The 22,982-nt window shown below is 39.6% G+C and overlaps 1 protein-coding gene across 2 annotated transcripts in view; it reads left to right on the top strand.

Annotated features, from left to right (window-relative positions):
- Positions 1 to 440: 440 nt before the first annotated feature.
- The window catches only part of DNAJB6 (DnaJ heat shock protein family (Hsp40) member B6), a 59,035-nt gene continuing 36,493 nt past the window's right edge, over positions 441 to 22,982 (top strand). The window contains exons 1-5 of one of the 2 annotated variants that reach the window (XM_065666800.1): positions 441 to 554; positions 9,937 to 10,044; positions 11,432 to 11,541; positions 14,152 to 14,211; positions 14,576 to 14,686. In XM_065666800.1, the coding sequence (XP_065522872.1) occupies positions 9,980 to 10,044; positions 11,432 to 11,541; positions 14,152 to 14,211; positions 14,576 to 14,686 (346 nt within the window). In that variant the 5' untranslated portion in view covers positions 441 to 554; positions 9,937 to 9,979. The remainder of the gene's footprint in view (positions 555 to 9,936; positions 10,045 to 11,431; positions 11,542 to 14,151; positions 14,212 to 14,575; positions 14,687 to 22,982) is intronic. The other variant, XM_065666801.1, reaches the window with a different exon arrangement.

Genomic DNA, 22,982 nt, shown 5'->3' with positions numbered 1-22,982 from the left:
TTTTGAGAGTAAAATAAAGACACACATGGGGGAAGACGTTCTGGCTTTTAAGCAGCCAAACTCACCTATGCATAGACTGGTTTGGGCTGGAAGGGACCTTAAAGATCCCCTTAAGGAGCCTGCTCTTCTAGAGGCTGAACAAGCCCGCTGTCTCAGCCTGTCTTCACAGGAGGGGTGCTCCAGCCCTCGGAGCCCCTTCGCGGCCTCCTCCGTGCCCGCTGGAGCAGCCGCCCGCCCCCGGTACCCCCCGGCCGTGCCCCCCTCCTTCCCCGCACCACCCGCACCTCCGGTCCCCGCCCGCCGGGCGCGAAGCCCCGCCCTCTGCCGCGCCGCCAGCCGCCGGCAGGGGGCGGCCTCTCCCCGCGCGCGGCGGGAGGGGGGCAGGCGCTGGGGGAGCAGCGCGCCGTTCGAGAAACTTCCGGAAACAGCCTCGCGGAAGTGACGTTGCGCGCTGGCGGAGCTTCCTGTTTGCGGCGGCGAAGGGCTGCCGCAGTTGCCGTTGTCCGGCGCTGCTGGCGGGAGGGTGGCTGCAGCGCTTCCGACGTGCCGCGCGGGTGAGTGAAGGGCGGCCAGGCTTCCCCGAGCGCGCCCCGGCTCGCCCGGCCTTGAGGGGAATGGGGAACGGCGGCGGGGGGGGGGGGGGTAATGCTGCGTTCCGGGCCAGGCCTCGGTTCTTAGCAACAGTGTTGGTGGTAACGGGGCCTCCGGCGCGGCTTGGCGGAGGGCTGGGCCGGCGCCGCCGCCATGCTGTACGCTGGGGCACCGGCGGCGGAAGGCCCCCCGCGGGAGCAGGCGCGTCCTCTGTCTCCGAGGTTTGTCCCCAGCCGCTCGGCAGCCGCATGGCGGCGGGCCCAAGGCGGCCTGGGAGAGGTTTGCGTGTGGGGGGGGCGGTGAGAAGCGCCGGCGCTTGGGGGCGGGGAGGGAGGGAGGGAGGGAGGGAGCGAGTCGCCCCCATGCGCCACTGCTGCCTGCGGCTCAGGCCGTAACGCGGAGCGGGGAGATACGGTTCGGCCTCCCCGGGCCGTGCTCTCCCAGGTCGGATTTGTCTTCGGGTTGATGTAAGCAGAGAAGGTCCGTGGCGGGGGGAATAAAATCCGCATGTCGATTTCTTTGCCTTCCAGTGGTTTCAGTTACAGAAAGGCGAGGGAGCGCATTAGTTCTGCGTCGTGTTGAATAGGCCTTTTACCTAGAGTCCTTTCTTTTTTTTCCTTTTCCCCGCACTGTATTGCTTTGACAAATTTGTAAACTCAATGGGCTTTTCTTTTTCCTCTGATAGAAGCAGTTTAATTAAATCATGTTCTATGTTTATAGCTCAGAGCAGGGTCAGTAGTGAGGTTTGTTGTGGGTGAAGGCAGTAATGGTCAGGTGTTTTGAACTCACTGTTACCAAGCTCCAGGCTGGGTTGAACCTTGTCACAGGCAGGTAAGTAAGGACCACTGTTGTCCATATTCGCGGGAGTTCTGAGAGGACTGTGAGTTGGGAACTGAAGGTGTTTATGACCGGTGTTCCTGATTGAAGCAGTGCTTTAAGCTGTGCTATGTTTTTACTGTCTTTGTGGGCAGCTGAAAACCAGTGCTTCAGGCTTGAGCCATTCTAATGAAGGCATTAAGAAAGATTATTCAAAATACTGAGCAAATCTGTTTTGAGTTCTGATAGTAATAAACTCTTCTCTTGGTTCTCATTTGGACACAGTAACATCATAGAAGCTAAATTTATAACAATGCTAATGTGCAAGTGGTGAAGCTTGTGACATTGAATAGTCAATCAGTGACCAAGTGCTGAGATTTTAGGATATAAAGTGCCCAGAAGTGATAAGAACTAGGTGTTGACACAGAGGGAACAGCTGGAATGAAACTGCTGTGTCTTTCTGGTCCTCTGAGGTTGCACTTATCGCTGCTTGCTCACCTTAATTTTTGTTTACTTTTTGGAGATCCTTGTACTCCAGTTAGGAGGGATTTTATGTTCAACTGATACTGAAGAGTCTGATAGTTAAAGTACTGTCTTGTTCACTGGATTATGTTGTCAGGGAAGTTTTGTTTGGACATTTGTGAGTAAATGTATTTACAGATCTTGTCCATGGTTACTTTTTTTTGTGGGTTTTTATTTTAGACAGCCAAAATGAGAACTGGAGCACAATACTGAAAGTGTTTTCCCCTTTTGGCTGTTGTGCTGCCTTTTCAGTGGAGAACAAGAGACTGCTTGAAATTGAAGTTAATGTAGGATTTAATTTTCTTAAATAACCCCAGATATTTGAGGATACATTTAAATTGCTCTTCTTACTGGCAGTGTTATTTAAACTGTAGTGTTACTTTCTCTGTCCGCAAACTGCAAAGTTCCCCCTCACTCTCCATAAGATTTGTCTTTTTTAGCACTTGTGCTTTCTGACTACAGCACATTCTTACCAAAACAGCTTTTCTCTCTGGTATTTTCTTTTGTCTTTCCTAGATTGATGGAGTTTACTAATTTATCTTGGCTGGACTTTGTGAGGAAGGATGCAAGGCTTCATTTCTGTGTAACACAGAATTTTTAGTTGGAGAGATAATGTGTTTTGCTGTTTATTTTTTTAATAGACATATAAATTTCTCTACCTACTGTATTCCTTCTTTCATCCTCTAGAAGTTTTGGAATGTACATGGAGACAGGAATCAACTTCTGGTAAATCACCACCTCAGTGACAATGATACATGAATTCCTAATAGTATTTGGACTGTACTGACGAGAGAAATACTGTGGTTTTCTTTTGAACTATAAAACTTCGGGTCTCCTGCCTCTGTTTGTGCTTGGTGCAGTTAGGTCTGTGGACTGAGGTTATGTGACATGAAGGTTATTATTGTGTTTTATTGTGGGTCCAGAGGCACTGAAGTTCTAATCTGGAATTGACTGCAGTGTCACATTGGGTTGGTGGTAGAGTGTAGCCACCCGTGTTAGCATGTTCTGCTCTTGTGCTGCTGGCTGTAGAGGACAGTGTATCTCGATCAGGTCAATACACTGGAATTGGAGACTTGAGCAGACCATCTGTTTGTTTCCATATAAATAGTGATATTTTGAATTTATTGCCTTAACTTTCAACTTGGTTGTATGAAGTTTAATGTTTTAGTTTTGTGCTCCCTAAGTAGGAAGTGCTCCATTTCTCTAATAGCACTTATGAAGAACCTTGTCAGCTGTGTCCTGAAAACATTTTCTGCCAACAGCTTTTCCTTTGTATTGGTTTGTTTAAGGAATGGAAGGATTAGTGAGAAATTACGTAGCTTTTTCAAAACTTCTTATATAATTTATATGAAAATGGTTTATTTCAAGATTTATATAAAAACTGTAGTTGATTATATTATCAGGCTTAAGTTATATTTTCTTTTGCTTTTGATGAAATACTGCATTTGAACAGGTGTTTGATTTTTAAGTTCAGACTTAATGAAAGCATTATCCTGCTTCTGTTCATTTAATTGTTAAGAATGAAATTCGTATGCATGAATTCTCTCTTACAGTTTCTTACAGCACTTCTTCAGATAAGTGCTGAAAACCTGTAGGTCTTAGTGAGGACTCACCATTTAGTAAGGACTCACCATTTAGTAAGGATTGTAAAGCTTATATAGTAAGTCTGAAGCCACTCATAGCTACATTGCAGCCACTTTTTGTTGAATCGTGTTAATTCTGGTGATAAGAAATTCTTTTCTGTTCTTAACATGTAGTCTTAGTCTATGACAGCCTGTCATGGTTCTGAAAAAGCAATTGGTGTTTGCTTTAGTGTAATGTTTCTTCTTGCTGGTTGGCTTAAGTAAAATTATTGTGTCTTCAAAAAGTAGTTAGGGGATGTGCGCAGAAATTTTAAACTATTTTCAGTGAAGGATTGTCTGGTTGCATGTTATTATTTGGCTGAAACTTTCTGAACCTGATCTTTGCCAGTTGAGGCTTTTGCTGTTGTTAATCACTTAATCAAACACAGCTCATACATTTTTAAAATGAGTTAGGAATATTTTTACTTTGTATAAAATAGCCTTTTATGGTTAGTTTTAGGAGAGTGCTAGTGTTCAGATATTTATATGCCACAGTTCCAAATTTGGACACCTGAGTTGTTGTATTTTGGAAAAAGTGCCCATTTGCTTTAAGGAGAGGTTGTGAATAAGTTCCCCTTGATTTAGGGCATGCTCATAGATCAGCTAGATAAGCAGCAGAGTATTGGCCAAGAGTGTGAGGGTAGCCTCCTCACTGATCCACTTCCTTTTCTGGTTTTTGTTAGCTTGCTCACATTTCTTTGACAAAGAATTTAGATTTCTTCTCTTTCTGTTTTTGGTAGATTAATTACTTTTTAATGGATTCTTCATTCTTGCTCTCTGAAGGCTTTCTGTGTGCCAGGCAGTAATACAGATGATACGGATGAAGTCCTGTAGTTCTTGCCACAGTTGTCTCACTCACCTTGGGAAGGAATGGAATAGAGAGGGTTCTTTGAAACCTCTTGCCTTGAGAGGGGTGAGGGAGCCTTGTGCAGGTGGCATTTTTTTTTTTTTTGGTGGTTGCTTTTATTAAATAGTACTTGAACTGCAATGTAAGGCAGTCAGCTTGGCTGCCTTATCCCCTGCATAAACTGCATCGTCTTGTATAATAATCATGGTATTCAAATCCACCCTGTTTTCTGACTTAGTCTCGTGCTTACAGCAAACATCCTGTTTCTAAATTAAGCTTTTTTGAATGCTCATTTTATTACATTCATCTCACAGGAATTCTGTGGTAGTATTAATGTAATGAGTATAAACATTGCTATTTAAGTATATTTTATTAACTTTAATTGTATGGTAAATTTACATTTTTCTGTGAAACAATAAATTTAAGGAACCTGTGAAGCTAAACTGTGACAGCTTTTCTGGGCTTTCTTGGGTAAGTAGAAGTTCAAAGTACTGAAGTTTTTAGTGTATCTTAGTCTGTACCACATTGTACCTATATCAGGGGAATTAAAAATGTATGTGCCTTGTTTAGATGTTTGTCAGATTAATTCATTGCAAACTTTACATGAGTTTTCTCATTGTATTGCGCTTAATAGAGTTTTCTAGTATACTGTATGGGCATTTTTCTGTTAGCACTTGCATAGTGCTAGCACCGTGCTGCTCATGGTCTCACTCAGTTATGGGTGGCACATCCCAGATACTGTTGCTAGAACTGACAAAGATCTCTTCATTTTGTTTGGGAGCTGGCTATGGTTTTGGGACTTGTATAGCTTCCTGTGTGTTTGAGCTGTACTAGATAAAATGTCTTCAATTGTTGCCTGAGCAGTGTTGTGCTCTGAAGAGTTGTGGTGTGAGAGTTACCTTTTTCTTTTTGTAAGGGCGTCGGATAACACCAGAAGGTGGTTTCTGTAATCAGTGTCTTTGTTAAAGCCAGTGACTGCTATAAGCCAGTGAGAACTCCTTGAGCCACTGGTACAATTGTGTCTTGGAAGCCTTGATAAATATTTAGTGCTTTATGGTTGATCTTTATTTACCCTTCTTTTAGATGGGTAACTTGGAGAGATACAGGCAGATAATTACAATTTGTGGGTTGTATTTGAAATATGTAGCTTGTAAGCAAATGAAGTGACTGGACTTTAGATCAGATTTGTTACTTGAAGACTGAAAATATTTGTATATGTCTGAATTTGCTGGACTGTAAATAATAACTTATTAAAGATGTCTTAAAGATTACCTATATAACAATTAAATTAAGAAGTACCAGAAAGCTTTGGAAGTGTGTGTGTGTGTTGCTTGGTGTTCTTTGGATGGCTCTGGATCCACAACAGTATTAATGGTATTGTAGTCTTGTTTCTACTTTGAAGGAGTGTAAAATTTCAACAAGTCCAGCTGACCTGCTGCTTTCTAATAAAACTGTTGGAATTATAGGGTTTTTAATCATAGGTTGCAGTTCCCAAAGATTGTGTGCATCATCTATTAACATGCCAGAGAAGTCTCTAAATAGCTCAGTAGTTGTTGTTGAGTAGGTCAGACACAAGCTCAGGCTGAACTGGGATTCAGAACAGGGTATTTACTCTTGCTGTCTTGCCAGCAGGGTGCAATCCTTTTAGTACGTTCATAGAAAGCGGGGCAGGTACTAGGAATTGGACAGCTATGCAACTTGCACAGGATGTCGATGACTGGCTGCTTCTGTGAATGGCACAAATCAGGAAATTGGAACTCCTTCCTCTACCCAGGTGACTGCTGCTAGTCACTGAGCTGGAGCTATTCTGGCGTCTTTCAGGACTCTCTGTGCTGCCCCATTGCTTCATGGCCAGAAATAGATAACTTTTTCTGACTAGGCTGACTGCAAAGGTCGTGTGCCCCTTGCTGTCTGAATTCCCTCCGGACTATTTAAGAATTTCTTGTTTGGATACCTTCTTCCCTTCCATATTTAGTTAGGGGTGCTGCTTTGTCATCCCTGCTGGCTATGCATCTGATTACTTTCTCTATTCTTTGTCATCTGATCTTATAAAAGTTTATAGCTCTCTAAGTTATTGGTCTTCTGTAATTCTTCTCATGCGTTTCATGTAGCTGAGGACTTTGCTGTAAAGAGTTTATGAGCCAATTTTCAATATAACTAAACCGATCTAGCTTTGTGTTGTGCCTAAGAGGCAGGTCTCAAGCCTGGTCGTGTACACCTCGTAGTTGCCTTGAGTAGGTATGAGCAGTCAGGGCTTCTGCTTGGTAGGCTAGAACAAAGCCAACTTCTCCTGTGAGGACTGAGAAATCAGTAAGCTATGGAGGCTTTTGGTTCACATAAACAGTTGAATGTTTGATTTGTTCATGCTCCAGGGGAGAAGTTAGAGTGGCTGGTATCATCCTATAACCATAGTACAGTTATGAACACAAGTAACTGGATTTTTGCAAGCAAACAAGAAGGCCATGAAAACAAATTCTTTTATCTTGTTTTTTTTTTCTTAGACTTTGAAGATTTTTCTGTGGTTGGAGGTGGGAAATTACCTAATGTGGGCTGGCTTCCTCTGGCTTTGCAAAAATAACCCCTTAATGAGCCTTGCTTGTGTTTTTTGGAGAGAAATTGCTTGACAGATTTGAGGTTGGAAGAAAATTTTTGTCATGCCATTTTGTTTAGGACAGTTGAGGATTTTTTTCCTTTTCATTTTGCAGAAAGGTAAATAGTTTGCTTCTTTGAAACATCTAGGCATTTTCACCATGTAGATTCCTACTAGCCTTAGAACTACTGATTTCAGTGGAAAAAAAAAAACCAAAAACACCCCAGAAAATGCAGAAAACTTTCTTAATTTAAATATTGCTAAGATATTTTTTTTGTACACAATAAAAAAGTTCCTCTGATGCCTAAAACTGTAACACTGCTGCGTACGCTTTATGGTAACTGGCAGATAGAAATAATGATTGGTCCGAGATGAACTCTTACTGTCACCCAAATGTTAAAGAGGAGAATATAAGCAGTTTGTTTTCTTTAGGGAGCTGCTGGCATGTCTTAATTCCAGACTTTATTAGTGGCAAGTAGAAACTTAACAGTAACACACAAAAGAATATTGAAACCCCAGATACTTCTTTGAAATAATTCCTCTGTCCTTGGAGGAGTTGCTTTTTAGGGTCAGAGTAGTCTGTTAAGAACTGGTCATGTTGCCTTGTTTTTGGTTCCAGCTTCAGATCTGGGTTATTTAGGATATATCGGTGCATCTTTTGAGTCAGAGCATGTAATATTGCAGCACTGTTTTTAAACAATCAGCTAAAAGTGTTTAAAGAAGTATATGTTGAAATCAACATGACTGCCAGTGTGCACAAGCTTTTCTAGGAAAAGATGTGATTTATTTTTTACATCTATGCGGCTTTTCCTACCTGCTTATTATAACTAGGAGCTTGAGGGTTGAGTTTTCCCTTCAAGATATCAGCCTAAATTGACTTGCTAATGCAAGAAAAAAAGGCGAATATAGGATAAACACATAGGGGTGTTGTATGTGCTTCTATGTGTTGTGGCTTCCTGCTGTTAGCTCACTGGTTTTAGGCTAGTACGTGTTGTTTGGAGGGGTTGTGGCATCTAGTTTTAAGCATTACTTATACTAGACTTTCCCCCCTTCCCCCTCCTGATTCCTCTCTGTAAACTATATGTTCTGTATATGCTATTACTCATAAGGATTGGCTGCAGGATTTGGTAATATATTTAATTCTTGCTAACCTTGCTCCTCACCTGTATGTCCATTGAGCTCTTCTAATCGTTGTTTGGCAAACAACAAAACTAGTAAGGCTAGCTGCTAGCAAATATTCTCTGGTATATTGTTGGTAATCTCCTTGTTTACGTATTGAACCCTGCCATTACTGTGCTAGAATTTGCATTAGTTTTAATGCATGTCTGCCAACTTCCCTTGGTGTTGGTCACAAAATTACTATACCCTTACAGTTTTTTTCAGTGAGGTTTTTTCAAAGGGCAGAATAATTAGAGGTCTGTTTACCTGCTACACTTTAATTTTGTGTTTGTGGGACAGTATTGTTAACTAGATTGCTAAAACCACCCAAGTTCTAAATGCACATAGCTCCTCCCTACATATGCATCTTTAAGTAGTCTGGAGGGGGAAGGTAGAATGGCAGGGTATTTCTTAAACTGGTTTTGCCATTTGAGGAAATGTGTGTGTAACCACATCCCTAAATAAAGCTCATTAACTTGGAACAGCAATGAATTTTGAAGATGTACCAATTAATTTTAAACGGAAGTCTCTCTTTAATGCTTATATGCCAGGATGTTGAAAGATACATGTAATGCTAGTACAGTAAATTAATTTCAGAATATTTTACTGGGTTATATCATGCTCGATTCTTTCAGCATTTATATGAAATACAGTGAAAATGAGACTTTGCTTGGGCTGAAATGAAAAACACTGAATGACTTGGGGGAGGAGTGATTTAGATGAATTTCTATTCTTGATGTACAGGTTAAGAAAATGTGACTAATACATTCCTGTATTGTTATATTTGCTTATGTTTATGGGACTTTGCTGGCAGTGAGTTAATTAATTGTAAAAGTCAGTGTTGCCTTTTTCAAAAACCTTGAAACAGTAGCAGTGGTAGGATGGAAATTTGGTTGGAAGTTTGGCCAGAATGGAGACGTGTTGCAGTGGTGGGAAGAAGAAGCCTTTGCATGAAGACATGAAATCTTCTTGACATTTTTAGAAAGATTCTTCTGTCTTTGTGGTCATTTAGTTGAAGTAATGGTTACTATAACTGGCCTTTAACTCTTGATACTGATAAGAAACAGTCAATATTTGAGTAGGGCAAATGCTTTTTCTTTTAGGTTGTAGGTTTCTTAGGACTCTTGTGAAAACTTCATTCTCTTAAACACAAGGTGCTTCTCTTCTGTTGATTGGTTAGCCTTGTAGTTTGAGCAGTTTTGCCTGGCTATGTGCTTTATGTTGGTAATCAAAGAAAGTAAATGGAATTCAGTAGCTTGGGTACTATGCGAATATTCAGTCAATGTTTGAGTACAAGAACGGCTATTAGAATCTGTAAGTGGAATTTTAGATGTCTAAGACCTGCACGTACATTGTGGTTTTGAAGGAAGCATCTCGGTGGAAATAATGTTCTGAAGAGTAGATGTGAAAGATGTGACCCTTTGTTTATGATTATGTGCTTAAGACATGATATGGGTGTCAGAGAGGACAAAGTGTAAATGATACATGGCTTCTTCTGCGTTGTTATTAATGTATTTATCAAGATGGTGACACACTGTACTTAGTTTTCTTCAGGAACTTGCTGTTTACTGATGTGTCTGTGCACTGTGATTTAGGGGGATTGAGTAACATAAAAATCAGAACAATGGTAATCGCAAATGTCTTTACTTTTTGGACTTTGGAATATTTGAATTGCTAAAAGCTAGCAGCTCTCAGATCAGGTTTGCTACTGAAAGATACTGCTCTCCTACCTGACTTCTATGAAGTAGCGTTACTGGACAAGGTTAATTTACAAATTCTTGTTGTTACAGGACTTGAAAGGCTAGCTGTTGTTAAGAAGACGACCACTGAAACATGGTGGATTATTATGAAGTTCTGGGAGTGCAGAAGCATGCCTCAGCAGAAGATATTAAAAAAGCGTAAGTATAACTAGTGTATATTTAATTAATGTGTATTTTAAGGAACAAATATAATAACATTGTTTCTAGATTCTCACTTTAAGGTTACTACTAGGATGTGAGTGGTAGTCATCAGAGGTGATAGCTTTGCTAACAGAGAAATATTCAGTGTTCTGAAGAAAAAGCACTTATTTTTCTGAAGTTAGGAAAAGAAACTTGAGTACTGCTGAAGTGAGAATGCTGTCAGTCACTGGATTTTTATCACTGTTAAATACATTTCTGTATAAGTGTGCTTCCAAACTTGATCTGGTACAGGCAGTGTCAGTCCCTTGTTTGGCTGGATTGCAGTAACTAGTCCTCCCCTCCGTTTGCAGAGATGCTTTACAAAGTTATTAACAAGTATTTGGCATGTTGCTCTTTGTTAATGTGAGGTCTGGTTTCTGTGCTTAGAGTTGGATGGACTAAACATCAGTTAGTGTTTCTCCCCCCCCCCCCATTAAATTAGGAGAGTTCAAAGGAATTGCATACTGTTCTTAGTTTAGATTTACTGTTTGTGTTGTTTTAAGGTGGATGTTCCTAACATTTTTCAAAAGATACCATTTACTTTTCAACAAACAGCTGGGAGGAACTCATTTCTGTAGCTCTCATTTTTAGTGTACTAAAACTGTTTGACGATAAATTGCAGTTTGAAGTGACCTGAAAACACTGTGTTTCAGTTTTGCCTTCTGCTAGGCTTCTGAACATAATTAACCAAATTAGTGCATGGAAGCTTGATTTATGTGGGTTTTTTGCTACTTTGCCTGCCCAAATGTTCAAGCTGTGTTATTGCACGACTCTATGTAAAACACTCCAACTTAAGTGCAAGGTTAGCTTTGCTGCTCTAAGTTGAACGCTCCGTCTAAAATATTTCATTTGAGGATAGAAAGTGTGTGCAGATGTAGCAGCCAAAGAAGTGAATGATGCTTGGCTGCTGCCAAAGTTTGGTATAAGGGTACTCCTGGAGCGTTATTGTCTTTCTCTGTGCCAGAAGAATACTCTTGATGCTTCCCATGGTTGGCTGTAGTATTAAATAAATATGGAGCTCTAAGGAGAAGCCCATAGCTGAAATGTTAGTGTTTTTCTCAGACCTGCCAGATATTGATCAGAAACACACAGAAATATTCTCAAAACAACTAAAGAACCCCAAACCCACTTTTTCCTTTGTTTTTGTTTTTTAATCAATCTGACTGGATGGTTCTTGGTGTACCTGTAGAAACTGTTGGTACTGGTTTAGTTGTAAGATACAAAGCACTGGGGAATTTCTGAATGTTTTAATCCCTGACAACTCGTTTGAAACACTTCATGTTTATCTGTAAAGTATATTCCTTCATTTCAGAGTAAAATACTCTTTCATTTTCCTTCCATTTAGATACCGTAAATTGGCACTAAAATGGCACCCTGATAAAAATCCAGACAATAAAGAAGAGGCAGAACGGCAATTTAAGCAAGTAGCGGAGGCCTATGAGGTTTTGTCAGATGGTGAGTATTTTAAAAGGGCTCTTGCCTGTCTCTAGCCTGGTTAACAGACTGAAAGTGCTGATGTATCATGCTTTAAAGGGATATTGTAACTTCGGTTTACCATCCAGCTCAACTACTTCCCTTTCAAAAGAAAGGAGAAATGAAGCTTGCAGGTAAGATAGAATAAGCAGAAATTTCAAAACAAAAATTTTAGTATCTCTGTAGATGAGTAACCAAAGCAGTTTCCTTCTAGAAATCGAGATCTTGTTTGCCAGGCCCTCTTCAGAAATTTCTGAAGATCTATCTGAATACCAAGTCATTTTCATCTTGGGAGGTGAAGCCAGTGTTACCATCTGTACAGGGGAATGATGGTGTTTATCCAATAAAAGTCAGGCTAGACAAGCTCTGAAGTGTCTGCCTCTATTTCTTGTTACAGTAAACTAGTCTTGACAAAGCCCAAGCATACTGTAAACCTTGCTGAAAATTTTTATTGCTTTTGGGGGAATTCTGTAAGTTCAGTCATGAGTGATACTGAGGAGAGTATTAATTTTGCATTGTTCAGGAAAAGTTGTTTAGCTTCACCTATGTGGTACAGGGATTCAGCTTATGGTTCACCCCCGTCTTCTTGCTTGGAGAAAGTACCATTAACTTGTGCTGATGTTCTGGCAAAAGCAGCCTGAATCATAACAAAGTGACTTTGATTATTTTTCCCCTGTAATTGACTGCAGCTGTCTATGCTATTTCTGAAGTGTCCTTGATTTCACCTGAGACCAGTGAGCAAGGGAAAGCTATATTTAAAGCACTAGCAGCATCTAGATTATCTTTCAGAATTTGGCCTTGTTTATCAAGCTGTACACCCAATTTTTTAGGTTGTTTTTGATATGTAATCGACATCGGAGAAAGAGAATTTAGTTTGTCAGTTCATTGTATCTTTGTCATCTAGAGTAATTTAACCTTCTTACGCAAATTTTAATTTTGAGCAAGATAAAAATAGGATACTAGTCTGGTTGTTTTGCAGATCTTAAAGCTCTTTGGAAAGACTGCAATGCTAGAATTCTAAAACATCTTCTTAAAAATGCTGCCTGGTTTTGGATCTAGACCAAATCCTGAGTTACTGGTGCCTTGATAATCATTTGTGGAGCAGGGATATCTGAATCCTGAGCCCTTTAGTTGAGAGGCAATCAACTGTTCTGCAGACTTAATGAAATTTTCTGATGCTATTACAGGCTTGAATGAATACAAATTTCTGGCAGAAGAATAGGTTTGTAAGGGGTTACATAAGCAAAAAATACTGAAATTGGGTGAACATGCTTCCCTTGTGGTTTCAAGAACGGTACATTTTTCAAGATGAACTTCAGGCTTTGTGAGCCCTCAGATTGTCTGTGCTGTTTCCTGTTCCTTGTGCCAGTTTGTCTGCCTTACTGCTTTGGTCTTTTTGCATTGGTGGGTAGGGTAACATCCTCTCTTTAAAATTACTTTCCAGAAAGGCAATACAGGTAATGTACCAAGCTTTGCTGGGGGTGTGGGGGGGATCCTATTGCAAGTTTCCATTATTTGAAGATGATGACCACTATATAAAATTTTAATTCCTGTTAGTCAGGAGTATTTTACTTTTCAGCAACTGTTTGAGGTAACTGCATGTTCTTTCACTAAGGAGTTTCCAGTGGGAATAGGATGTTAATATTAGGAGTCTGAAATAAGATGCCTCTACTATTTTTTGGCTGCTTCTACACCAGTGCAAGCAGAATAACTGAGTGTCTGCCTCAGTAAGCTCTTCAGGTTCCCTTCCAGAAACAACAGAGCTGTCTTATCTTCTGTAGTAACATAGAATTAATTTTTTCCCTTTTCTCATGGATACTGGAAGGCTGGTTTGCAGTGAAATTAAGAGCAAGCCATTCCATGCCTTCAAAAATAATAGAAAGCGAGCAGTTTGAGTCACATCCTTCCATGGAATTTTTTTTTAACCTCATGTCATTCCTCTTTATTAAACTAGAAGTGGTTGTAATTAATTTGAGGGCTTTTGCAATCACTCATGCAAACACTGTCTTTTGTTCTCATAGCTCTGTTACAATGGGCTTGATCTTGTGCAATAGGAAGAAAAGAGGCAGTGGTCGAGGCTTATAACAAGGGAAATTCCAGTTGGGTAGAAGGGAGACAGTGCTAACAATGAGAATGCTTGAGCCTGGGACTGTTTTCCGGAGGGACTGTGGAATCTTTTCTTGGAGATTGAGGAGATCAGGGCTTTATCCAGGCAAGTTTTGACCAACTTTGAGATTTGACTGCAGTGTTCTTTTTCAACGGCAAGCTTCCTTGTGAAGTTTGTCCTTATACCTCTTTTTTTTTTTTTCCTGATACAACAGGATCAGAGCTTCTATAATTAAATAGTAGTAAGTCATAAGGTTTAGTATCTGTTATTTTTGAGCCTAAATTGCTTTGGCAATTCTTAGTAAAAATGCTTGCCCAGATACATGACAGAACTGTCTCAGATAAACTAGCTTTGAGAAATGTATAGCTGAGAATACCAGTTACGTATTTCTGTTGGGGTTTTGTTGTGTTTTGTGGTTGGGGTTTTTTTTTTCTTTCCCAAACTCAGTGTGCCTGTTTATTGACATATACAACTTTTCCTTGTAGCTAGAAAACGTGAGCTCTATGACAGATACGGAAAAGAAGGCTTAATAAATGGAGGCGGAGGTATGTTGACAGCTGCCAGTTTTTTGCTTTCTTTGTTCTGGTGGAAAGCCATTTTCTGCAGCTTTCTTTTTAAGACAGGAATCTGGAAATGCCTGTACTAAGGCCTAAAATGTAACCTTGTGAAAATTGAAATGACAGTTGTTTTTGCAGTTTTTCTTCTTGTAGTAAAAGGTATTACTGATATCTATAAACAGAGACAAGGCAATTAGTGATGAGAAGTATTGTCTGGACTTTATACCTGAAAGGGAAAGAGAAATTTTAAAGATGGGTTTATATCTTTAAATGATTCAAATACCATACAGACCTGAACTTTCTTGTTAGTAAGAATGTGTGAGGGTAACAGAAATTTAACATCTTTCTGCAGGTGGAAATCATCATGATAATCCATTTGAATTTGGATTTACATTCCGTAACCCAGAAGATGTGTTCAGGGAGTTTTTTGGTGGAAGGGACCCCTTTTCATTTGACTTCTTTGGTAAGTGATCCACCTGGTTTAGTTATGTTTATCTAAAGTGGGCTAAAACTTTACTCTTGCAGAACAAATATAGCTAATGCAGCTTTATTAGAAATAGCTCTGAGAACTGCAGGTAAACAGTGGGCATTTAGTGTTAGATTTAAAATGTTTATTTCCTACCTGTTTGTTCTTGGTTTATTTGATAGTACAGAACAGATGTTTTGTTGGAAGTCATGGTTTAAAAAAGCCATAAAATTGTGAGTGCTGTGTCTCTAGGTTGGAAGGAACTAACATTCAACATTCAATATGCTGAAATTCCTTTTAGAGAATTTGGCTGGGTGAACTTCGTTTGTTGAATTTGATCTGTTTTTATTTGTAAATATTTAATGTAGCTTTTAGAGATTCTGAACTGGACAGGTTAACTGTAACTGTTACACCATAGCTCTCAGCTTGAACTTGGATGGTTGCAGGAATGATTTTCTTGTATCAAAACAACTGCAAACATAATGTAGGTGATACTCTCCCAAATTCATGTCACATGTCTGCTTGGGGGATAGACCCCCTTAAAGCTCAGGTAACTTAAGTAGTTCTTGAAGCCTTAATGCTTCATTTAGTTAAAGGAGAAACAGTCTGATAAAATTGTCAAAGTGATCTTCCTGCCATAGTGCTGATGGTCCTTTGGCTTGTGATGTTGCTTACTGTAGTGTATTGAAAGGCTTTTCAGAGGTGTTGCAGTTCTTATGAAATCACTGCATATGTTTTACTGCATAAAATGCTGACCTAGAAAGTGGAACAGATCCTGTGTTCAGTATTTACTTAAAGTAAGTAGTCTCATATTGAAAACTGCAAGAAGTGTATTTGAAAAGCAAAGCTCTTCCTATTCAGTGCCTTGATATTGTTTAATCTCTATAACAATGTATGAAGATGTTTTAATATTTTCAAAGATAATTTTTTATCTTTGCTGGCAGCATGCAGGGGCTAATTCAACTCTGGTTTTAATTACCCTTCTGTAGTTTGCTATTCAGGGATCATCAGTTGTTGGGTGACTAATGAAGAATTAGAAAAGGGGTTGAAGTGCTAGAGTATTCGTTCAGTAGAATGTTAGTTGATGAATTAGATGAGTAACTAGAGGAAGAATCTGGTAAAGGATAAGCAGCAGAACTTGAGCAGTTAGATCCAGTAGCAAACCAGAAGTAGTAAAGTGCAGATTGGAGGAAGCATCTAACAAAATATTGATGAGTGAAACAGGGGCTGAGCTGGGGCATTGCAACTTTTTGCTGCCTTCACTGAATGATGATTTCCATTTAGATGAGTGCGTTCAGCACTGGTTAGGTGACATCTGGAGTATTGTATCCAGTTTTCGGCTCCTGGAGGCAAGAGACACAGCTATGGGGTAGAGTCCAGTGAAGGGCCACTAAAACAGTTAAGGGGCTGGAGCTCACCACACGGAGATGCCACTACTGCCAAAGTTCCTGGGATATTGCAGCTACTTCGCCCTCTCCTGTAGAGGAACAGGGATACGTCTCACCCTGTGGAAACAGTGGACGTAACAACATTCCTCAATGGTGACATCAAGGCATGCTTCCAAAAACATTCTTCCCCTGTTTAACACCCAAATTTATTTACTCAAAAGAAGGTTACCTACTTAATGTAGTCCTAAAACCTGTGTTGAGCTTTATATTGAGTAAAAGCTCTTGGAACTTTTTTTGACGGAAAGCTTCAAAGTGAGCACTTTTTTTTGTTTGTTTTTTCTTTAAGATGCTTCAGACATTCTCTGATCTGGGGAAGTGTGACTCAAAACAATTTTCCCACCGCTTTGTATAGAAAGTGTCCACGACAGTCTCTTCATCAATGCAAATGTTTAAGATAGTCCAAAGTGAAAATACAGGGGCTTTCAGCTGAATATAGTGCATTTGCTAATGCCAAAAGCTAACAGTAGAATTGCATGTGTAACACAAATATTTGTGTTGGTGTACCAGAGCCCTTGTAGCTTCTGCTGTGTTGAAACACCCACAGCTGGTGGGACAGCTTTTGCCCTGAAGAATCAGGGAATTCATCTAATAAAAAAGTGTTTTCAACTTTAAATTTTCTGTGGAACTAGTGACTTTTTAAAGAGCTACTCAGGTTATAATTCGTTTTATAAGCAGCTGAGTAAGGACTGAGGTCATGCTTTCTAGAATGTGCACTGGTGGAATCAAAGATGAAGTTGAATATATGCTTCGAAATGTTTCCACCTTTTATACAGTTTGAAGTAGTATGTACTGAAGCACATAGACTGCAGGTGGGACTGTCTCCTGATTGCCATTGAATATGTAAAAAGAGCACCATTCAGATGCATAATCCCTATAAATTAAGCAATGTGAAGAATTCTTAAAGTTGTGCCATGAATCAAGTCTGTTAAACTTCACTGAGCTATGTTGCACTGCGATTGCAGTTGCAGAAAGTTTTCTTTATGAGCAGAGGCATCTTTATTCATCTGTGTAAAAAAAAAAAAAAAAAAAAAAAAAGGAGAATGTATGAAGGTTTCTGTGGTGATTTGTAACTGAGTTGCTTCAGACTTCTAAAATAAAAATTTGTAACTCTGTTGAAGACAGCTCTTAACACTTCCACATTGAGCAAAGTTAATGTTATGTGCTTTGTGTTGACCTGAAATTAACTTAGCCCATCACAGTCTTTCTTCAGTGGTTTTCAGGCTAATTGCTTGGAAAAATAAGGGGGTATGAAGGCTAGTACTTCTAAAAACTTGTTCTGATAAGGTGTCAGATGATTAACTCAACTTTAGAGGTGTGCACTTGCTTTCTGTAACAGCTGGTTACAGCAGAATCTGCTTTTTCCTAGTGACCTCTTCCAGTGATAGCTTTTAGTCTCTTTGAGATAGGTGAATGGTAAGCCTTGTAACAGAAGAAAAGGTAATGCTTCCTATGCAGTACTACTCTTTATACTGTAAAGTACGACCTTGGAATATCAGTGCCTGGTTAGATGGTAAGCAGCACTCTGTACCATATGCAGCTGTCCTTTAACGTGAGAACTGATGCTTTACTCTTCATAAAGGGATTGATTGCTCATTTCTGTAAGCTTGTTTTATGTTTAAACTATATCTGACTATAGATGGTGCTTGCCTTTATTTGGTTTATTTGTATTGCAGGTAGTGTTTTGTTCATATTGTAAACTTTTCAAGGATGTTCTTCTGCTGTATTTTTAACAGTTCATAGTGATCCTGATGTTACCACTGTTAAGGGAGGTGTATTGATTAAATTAAAGACTGCTGCTTCAGGGACTGTGAGGAACAGAAACTGATGTGTTTTCACATAGGAAAAAATGCTTGGCACTGATTCTGGGCTGTTAAAGAATTGACTTGGTTTTGGTTTAGAGGCTTTTCAGATTCTCACTTCAAGAACAGGTTATATGTTGGAAGGGATTATCAGTAAGGAATTGCATTGGAAGAAGGAATGGTTATCATAGGAGCATAACATCACACATTAGTGGTTCAACTCAAGTAGTTCATTACATTAGTAGTTCAAGCAACTCCTTAAGTAGTTGTATACATTGAGCTTCACATACACATCTGACATTTGAGATGGTTTAGGGTTTTTGAGATGCCTGAGTGATTTTTGTATGGGCTCAGGACCTACAGCAGATCAGTATTTTCCAGAAGCAGTATCTAGAAGCTTGTCAGGCTGTTGCAGGACATTTCAAAGAGCTTTATATGCCTGTATATCTAGTTCAGTGAATCCCACAAGGAACCATGCTTTAATCCATGGTAAAATGTGTTAATAATGTTATGTGATAAATTGCTCAAGATGGATGGTCTCTCTGGACTTTGTCTGAGAAATGACTTTGTGGAGTCTCTTTCAACATAGATCATAATCTTGACAGTTTTGCTAGAGTTCCTAAACTCTTTAATATTCTCAATGTACCTTCTGAGATGGTATTTTATAAAAAGTCTTAATTTTTTTCTTAGTTTGTGAAGTAGAACTTACAATGTATTTTAATTGAAGTTTAAGACCAGCTGATGTATATAAACCCATATATGTTTTGTGGAGTCTTCCCTGGAGAATTCTGATTACCTGGTTTATGTGGTACTTAAATCTATACTCCTGGAAACCACAGGTAAAATTAATCTTAACACCTTTATATTGCTAGCTAGATATGAATATGTGTCACAGAGAATGTCAACTAGCTATTTGTGTAGCTTGGTACTGCAGATTGACTATTGTAATATTGATTACATTTAATAGAGCATGAGCATTATGGTAAAGAATAGTGAGTGACTTTAAGCATCCGTAAGAGTCCTCACATAATGAGAAAGGGGAAAATCTGTGTGCAGTAGTCGTTGCAAACTCTATTTTACGTGATCCGTGTTTTAGGATGTTTAGGAATGGAATAGCTTCATCGGCCTTTTTGTCTCAAGGACAGAAACTTGTCTCAGTAGGGCACAAGCTTACATAAGAGCCAGATCATGGTTTCAATCCATATGTAATCCCATGTCTGATAATTATGATGTTCAGGAGTTCTAATGCAAAATGCATTTGTTAGTCAAGTGGGTTCTTAAAACAGAAAATGGAGGTGGCTTTCAATTAAAGCTGTATTGCACAACATTGACCTCTTTGTAATTAATCTTTTTGTTGACATAAATTTGCAGCTTTCGGTGCAATTCATGAAGTGCTCAAAGATTTACATGTTCATTCATCGCTTTGGCATGAATGTGCATCGTTGTATTTTGTAAGCATGGGTCTTGGATCATGATTATTCATGGAATGATCACCATCTTACTACTGTGAGTTTCTCAGAAGTTACTTGGTGGGTTTGGAGAAGACTTTTGGAACACAGTAATTGTCTCACCCAGACAGTATTATCCAACAGCAATAGGTAATGCTGTGGCACAGTGGGTAACTAAGCTAATACTTAGCTTTTGGTGCTGAAAGGGAGGAGCCCCTGCTCCACATTATCATGTCTGTCTTAAAACTTAGTCTTTGACCGCTAAATACATTGAGAAGCTGTTTGATAGCACATTGGCCTAAGAGGAGGTTTGTCCTTGGGATCCCAAGCTAGTTCAGGTTATTAGTCCCCAAGAAAACAGTTTGGTTTTGTTTTCTTGGATGGCAAGCTGGTTGAATTGGTCAGAGGACAAATGCTGCACGCAGCATAAGGAGTGCAGGACCTACAGTGTTAATGGAAGATTTCTGTGTTTCCATGGTGTGCCTGAACATTTGGGCATTGATTTGGTAAGTATGAAACTCTAATCAGAGTTGGACCTACCATAATTACAAAGATGCTAGAGTACAGTATAGGTGGCATTCGGAGGTCATGTTTAAGTCTCTTTTTTTTCTAGGAAATTACTAATCCCAGGGTCTCTGCTATATATCATTAGAAAGACTTTCAAGTGCTTCTGCAGATGAACATTCTTAAATAAGTGGGGCAAACATCTATCTGACATCTAATTTGTGGAAGTAAGCAATGATAAAAGACCATGTTATAAAACATTTTAGGCAGATGAATCAGCAGTGCTTGCAGCAGCATCTTGATGTCTTTTCTGAGTGAGTGGCATCAACAGTATGCTGGTTTTGTAGTTAAGGAAGAAAATATTTCCATGTGAAAGTGCCTACAGGTTTCTGCAGCATGCCCAGTTCTGATGATGCAGGTTTTTGTACCTGTGTATGCTCCAGAGCTGTATCATGAGATTCTGTGTGTCTACTGCAAATCTGCATCTTTGAAACTTTTTTTCAAATAGGAGGCAAGATAAAAACACCTACTCCTAGAATTCTGTTTAATTCTATGTAGCATGTATCTATAGCACTTTGCATGGACACGTTATTCAGATCCACATTTCAGACTCTACTGGCATGATGTCACTTATAGTATGCTTTTAATATAAGAGTTATGGCAGGCAAGCAGGCTATGTTGTCTTTCCTTATTGAAACATGGGAGGCTGTAATAATGGCATTGAGTTTGACTGCCCCCTTATGTAGGGGCTCAGCAGCCTTGCAACATTATTCTGTTCAGTGTGTGGCAGCTCCAGTGTCATCCTCCTGCATCTGCAGTGAGGGCTTTCAGTTTGTGTGGTGTTTTTTGGCCCAGACAGTAGTGTGTAGCTACTGAGCAGTGATCCTGGTTTTATAGAGTAATGTTCCTTTGCATACTGTCCCTATAAGATTATCAGTGTCTCCAGCTGCATCAGCGTGTGTGTGTGTGAGAATGTTTGCTGACAGTGCACAATTTATTTCAATGCTTAAGGTTTTCTGGAGGTAAATGATAGTGCTGCATTGGAATGTGTTCAACACTTTCACCAGGGACAGCATCCTTCAACAGCTGAAAGCGCCTTCCTGTGCTTCTTTTGACCCTTGGACACTTCTTCCTGCTGTCTTCTTTGTAACCAGCACAGTTACTTTTATGGTCACACTGTGAACTTTAGCAAAGGCTCAATTAGCTGAACTTCTGTTCATTTGGACATGCTGTTTTCAGCTTATCTGTTCTTGATCTGGTTCCCCAGGCAGCTGCCAGGGTGCAAGTGTTATGGTAGAAGTGATTGCTGTAGGGACTATGGCACTTTTAGTTTATTGTGAATCTAATGGCTTAGATTGGTCTAATGAATTTCATGAAATTTAACTGGGTTGTGGACTGCTTCAAACGTAGATAATCTGGGGTTTACTTCCTTCCCATGTCTATTGTATAGTGCTTTCCAGCCCATTTTCTTTCAGATACACCAGTCTTGCCAGTGGTGACTCAGATTAGGTCATGGATGTGACAGAAAGCTAACAACTCAGTGCTTTCTTTTGGATGGTAAATTAATGTGGCACTAGTCTAGCATTTCAGTTTTCTGAAGCTTTTGAGTTGTGTAGTATTTACATAGTATTTTCCCTTTCTAAAAGGCCTTCACTTGTGGGCTGTATTTTGTTTTGTGGGGTGGTTTGTTTTTGTTTTTTGTGGTTTTTCAGTTTTTTGATGTGCTTCTAACAATAAGAAAATTAAGCACCAAAATGACTATCATAAGAGGAGTCATTAAAAAAACCCAACAAACCAACCCACAACACCCTGATATTTTGTTATTCACTGTGTTAGATGGCTTTAGCCAAATGGTTCTGTGTGCAAAGATTATAATGCATGGGAAGGTTCTGCGAAATCACAAAGATAGGTTTTATCAGACTGAAATGTTTTGCTTAGTGGTACTATTAATCATCCTGATTTAAGGACTAAAAGCATAAACAGGGTCTGAGTAGTTATGAAGTTGCTATATTAATATGTATTTGGTGGTAGATAAAACAAGTGATAATGCAGAAGCTTTCTGGTGCCTTCTCTTTTCAGTTTTTGGCTCCCCTCCCCCCCCCCCCCCCCCCCGCATATGCTGTACCTGGATGGCTGTCAGGATAGCAAGGAACATTCCCTGAGGAAAGTCCTACCCATTTTCCTGTGTATGGACAATCCATCTTGCTGAGCATTCTGCAGAAGAGTGGTTAGAGTACCTTCTTTGCTGGAGAATTACTAGCAGGGCTGCTAATGGAAATCACCTGAGGCTAGAACACTTGCAAATACCAAGTGCTAACCTCTTTCCTTAGTGTGTAGGGTTGCCAAAGGCTAATAAGCCACATCCAAGTCTCAGATTTTTTTTTTTTTTTTTGTGTGTGGCTAGGAGTAGGCAATAATCCATTTAGAAACTGGGTTGATAGCAGGGATCTCCAGGAGGCCCTTTGAGCCTCCCTTAAAAATCTTTTGTAGTTTGCTGCTGTTGTGCTTAGGAGGAGAGATTCACTTGTAGGATAAGCTGATGTACTGTGGGGGCTTAAAACCTCAAAGCTTACATGGTGGGTTGTTTTGTTTTTATTTGAACTCCAGGTAACAAGAAAAATGGGGCTATAAATAGAAAGCTTAACAGTGGGAGTAATATAATATAGATCGTTTCTACACGTGAGTGAATGACCTTCATAACAAACTTATGAGTCACTCCAGCAAGAATAAATTGGAGTACAAAACAATTAACTTCAGTGGCTTTACTCGCTAGCTGATATGCTAGACTGACCAAAAAACCCCGCCTTTTCTTTTTCTTTTTTTTTTTTTTTTTAATTGGGCATAGTGCTTATTTTGGAATTAATGATTTTGGTTGTAGGCTCCCATATTTCCTTGCCCAGGCATTGGTTTACCTTTTGTTGCTTTAAAGGTAATAACAGGCCATCTTTGTATTGTAAAAACCTTGTTTTACATGGAAAAAAGGCATAACATAAAAAAAGCCACTCACCTGAGCTAGAGAAAATGTTGTCACTTGTTTGTCTAGTGTATGTAGGCTAAATGTTTGGTCCTGCCTTGTTCTATTAAATAACTGTGG

The sequence above is a fragment of the Lathamus discolor genome, chromosome 2 (genome assembly GCF_037157495.1).
Source record: "Lathamus discolor isolate bLatDis1 chromosome 2, bLatDis1.hap1, whole genome shotgun sequence".
NCBI classification, from domain to species: domain Eukaryota; kingdom Metazoa; phylum Chordata; class Aves; order Psittaciformes; family Psittacidae; genus Lathamus; species Lathamus discolor.
This window is presented reverse-complemented; position numbering and strand designations above follow the sequence as displayed.